Source organism: Sphaeramia orbicularis, chromosome 12, assembly GCF_902148855.1.
Source record: "Sphaeramia orbicularis chromosome 12, fSphaOr1.1, whole genome shotgun sequence".
Classification (NCBI taxonomy): domain Eukaryota; kingdom Metazoa; phylum Chordata; class Actinopteri; order Kurtiformes; family Apogonidae; genus Sphaeramia; species Sphaeramia orbicularis.
The window spans coordinates 79,114,674-79,118,743 of NC_043968.1; the positions used below are offsets into that span (position 1 = coordinate 79,114,674).

Sequence of the window (4,070 nt, forward strand, 5' to 3'; positions counted from 1 at the left end):
ACTCTAAAAACATATAGTTAAATGTATTAAGTTATTAAATGACATTGTTTAACATTTCCACTTGACCCAGTGTTTGGTTCTGAATGTGGTGCTGATGTCATGGACTTCCTGAACCGCAGCAGTGACACAAATAAGTCCGATTCAGCTGTTCTGACTGAAACTGAAGCACATACAGATGAATGGTGAAGACAGTGGGTGTGGACACACTGCAAGAGGCAGTTCCTCTGAGCGCTGAGGAGGTGGGCACTGGGAGGGGAGGGGGGACCTGGGTGGACACAGTCCGGGGGTGGTATATAAAGGGAGAGCAGATCTGAAGAGCAGCAGACACCAGAGTTCTGTCACCTCCAGTGGATCTATTTGAATCACACACATTCTTCTTCTTTCAAAAAGGATCACACTGAAGACGGAGGATGGAGCCAACAGACGGTCCCTACGACTACTACGACTATGAGGAGACTGAAAACTCCACCATGTGCGACTATTCTGAGTGGACACCGTCCTACTCGGTTATCCCGGTGCTCTACATGCTCATCTTCATCCTGGGTCTGTCTGGGAACGGGGTGGTCATCTTCACCGTGTGGAGAGCCCAGGGGAAGCGCCGCGCCGCTGACGTCTACATCGGGAACCTGGCGCTGGCCGACCTGACCTTCGTGGTCACTCTGCCGCTGTGGGCTGTGTACACCGCCATGGGCTACCACTGGCCCTTCGGAGTGGCTCTGTGTAAGATCAGCAGCTACGTGGTCCTGCTCAACATGTACGCCAGCGTCTTCTGCCTCACCTGCATGAGCTTCGACCGCTACCTGGCCATCGTCCACTCCCTGTCCAGCACACAGCTGCACACCCGCGTTTATATGCAAGCCTCTCTCAAAGTCATCTGGCTGCTGTCTGGTCTCCTGGCTGCACCAACTCTGCTGTTCCGCACCACCAAGCACGACCTAACCAGCAACCGCACATCCTGTGCCATGGACTTCAGCCTGGTGGTGTCCACCAAAGAACAAGAGAACCTGTGGATCGCTGGCCTCAGCATCTCATCTTCAGCGCTGGGCTTTCTTCTACCTTTCTTGGCCATGATGGTGTGCTACGGCTTCATCGGATGCACCGTCAACCGCCACTTCAACACTCTGCGCAAGGAGGACCAGCGTAAGAGGAGGCTCCTGAAGATCATCACCACCCTGGTGGTGGTTTTCGCGGCCTGCTGGATGCCCTTCCATGTTCTGAAGAGTGCCGATGCCCTGTCTTACTTGGACCTTGCTCCGGCTACATGTGCCTTCCTGCGCTTCCTGCTGCTAGCTCACCCCTATGCCACCTGCCTGGCCTACGTCAACAGCTGCCTCAACCCTTTTCTTTATGCTTTCTTTGACCTGCGCTTCAGATCCCAGTGTCTGTGCCTCCTCAACCTGAAGAAGTCCTTGCACGCCAGCCCTGTCAGCTCTCAGTCCTCTCAGAAGACAGAGGCTCAGTCTCTGGCCACGAAAGTGTGATGATGAGCGTAAAGCCTGGAGGCTAAAGACTAGATGAACCATGCAAAAACAATGCAGGCCGATCCAAACCTCCCAGTGTGTCTGCAGTCAGTTTGTGGACGTCCCTTCTGTTCTCACTCCCTGAATGTGTGGACTTTGACTGAAGACCGCTGAGGATCCAACCACGGGTAACGGAGATGTTTGGAGCAGAAGCAGAAAACAGACTGTTTTTGGAACGTTACGTTGAAGGACCACATGTTTGTGAATGTCTCTCCTGTGGATTTTATTCAAAGTACTGAGTCCTGAACTCTGAACTCTGTCCTGGAGCAGTGAAGTGGACTACTGCTGCTGTGGTTCTAGTTTTCATTCGTAAGCACTAGAGGTGTGATATCTGCCACTGGCCTCTGGTTCAGTCTGTAGAACCTGCATCACAGCCACCGGGGGAATGTCAGTGTGTGTGTGTGTGTGTGTGTGTGTGTGTGTGTGTGTGTGTGTGTGTGTGTGTGTGTAGGAAGGGTGTGCCAGTCTCTGAGAGGTGTTGGAGTCTGATAAAAGTGTTGTAAGGAGAGACGGGGGTAGTAGGAGGGTGGGGTGGGGGTGGGGGGTAGGGGGTAAGGGGTAAGGGGGGGAGTCCCAGACAGACTGACAGATGGCAGCTGACAAATGTTTTCAGGTTTTGCTGCAGGGCCCAATTAAAAGGTGACTGCTTTGACAGTCTGTGAAAGAATGAGACTGTGTGTGTGTGTGTGTGTGTGTGTGTGTGTGTGTGTGTGTGTGTGTGTGTGTGTGTGTGTGTGTGTGGTGAGTCAGAATGAGGATGAGGATGATGAGGATGATGAATTTTTTCCAGACATATTTTGTCAATACACATGATTTTGAATCCATGTTTATGATTTGTAATAAAAAAGGAGCTTTGACAAACAGACCCCCCTCTGTTCTCTGTGTTCCTTGCTGATTGGTCTGGTTGGAATGTATTTTCTCCTGTCCACTGAATGTCTTACTTCCTGTTGGTGTATTACTGAAGGGAGTTCGTCTCTCTCCCATTGTGTTTTGCAGGGGCTGAAATCAAAGCATATGTCTGCAGGAAATGCATGCTGGACTTGTGTTTCCCTTACCCTGTATGTTTGTTTCTCCTCTTCTTAACCCATAAAAACCCAAATATCCACTGGTGAACAAAACCATCTACTGATCTAAACTGTGTAAGAACTTTAAAACCACTAATCCTACCAATATGTTGAAATAATTGCTGTAAAATACAGTTCTTCATCTTTTCATGGTCATCAGATATGACCATATATGGACGTTCAGAGGCTACGTAGTTACCGTGGAAACACCGTCATCTTGAGTTGGATCAATGACAGTGGATGGACACGCTGGGTTTATGTTCAGTTAATGACAGATTGGACTGAAAAAGACACTGTTTATTCAGTTTGATCTGTTTCTGATAGAATAACCATCAAATCTAACCTCATCATGATGAGTAAAGGACATGATCGGTAAATTAAATAAAGGAAAATACCTGATTTTCACCGGAAAAAAATGCAAAATCTATAGGATAATTTTATGACATATGGTGATTAATCACTTAAAGGTTAAATAGAGACAAAAACTCCTTTGTGAGCTGACACAGAAGTAGCTCTGGGTCTTTAGAGGTGAAATAATCTGCTCTGACAAAACATCACTGAGTACAAAAGTTTCTATGACACATTTGTCTCGGTGATAAAATCCTTTGAATGCTCATTTTCGCAGGTTTTATTTCACATTTGTGTGTTTTTTTGTGTGTGTTTTTTCCCTCTGTATACAAATAGAGCAACAATGACTCTGGTCCTTATTCAGACTCAAATCCACCTGTTGTCTTAAAGTAGTAGTTGTTCAACATTAAAGTAGACTTGAGTGATTAACCATTCTGTCCCTAATGAGCTTTTTACAGGATCTACTCAGCGACAGCAGGGAGACACAGGGATTGGACTAATCCAGGCTATGGTTCCAGTAGGACCAGTCTGTCCTGTGAGCTGCAGGTACCTGTGATAGAAGGTCTGGGTCTGGACCTGAGTCTGGATCTGAGTCTGGATCTGAGTCTGGATTTGAGTCTGGATTTGAGTCTGGATTTGAGTCTGGATCTGACTCTGGGTCCGAGTCTGGGTCTGAGTCTGAGTCTGAGTCTGGATCTGAGTCGGGGTCTGAGTCTGGATCTGAGTCTGGATCAAGGTTATTATCATTAACGAAAACTAACAAAATGATGAAAGCTAGAATTGTAAAAAAACATTTTCGTTAACTGAAATAAATAAAAACTGTAATTAAAAGAAAAAAACGATAACTAACTGAAACTGTATTGTGTGCTTACAAAACTAAAACATATAAAAATTATGGATAATATTCCTTTCGTTTTCATCTTTGTCAATGTCGGATTGATATGAAATCAATTTATTTCCCTCAAGCAATTTTAGCTGCTGGCACCATATGATATTTAACGGTCCGTCACTTCTCGTCACTTGTGGTTTAGAGTCGTCTTCTCGTTTCCACTCTACCTGGAAACATGGAGACTAAAACTGGGAGAAAGCAGCAGAGTCCTGCATGAGATTTATTTGAATATGACGGCAAAGAAGATAA

The 4,070-nt window shown here is 46.3% G+C and overlaps 1 protein-coding gene across 1 annotated transcript; it reads left to right on the plus strand.

Annotated features, from left to right (window-relative positions):
• Nucleotides 1-313: 313 nt before the first annotated feature.
• Nucleotides 314-2,373, plus strand: LOC115430754 (apelin receptor B-like). The gene is made up of 2 exons (XM_030150943.1): nucleotides 314-2,057; nucleotides 2,092-2,373. The coding sequence occupies exon 1, from the start codon at nucleotides 411-413 to the stop codon at nucleotides 1,479-1,481; it is 1,071 nt and encodes a 356-aa protein (XP_030006803.1). The 5' UTR covers nucleotides 314-410; the 3' UTR covers nucleotides 1,482-2,057; nucleotides 2,092-2,373.
• Nucleotides 2,374-4,070: the final 1,697 nt, after the last annotated feature.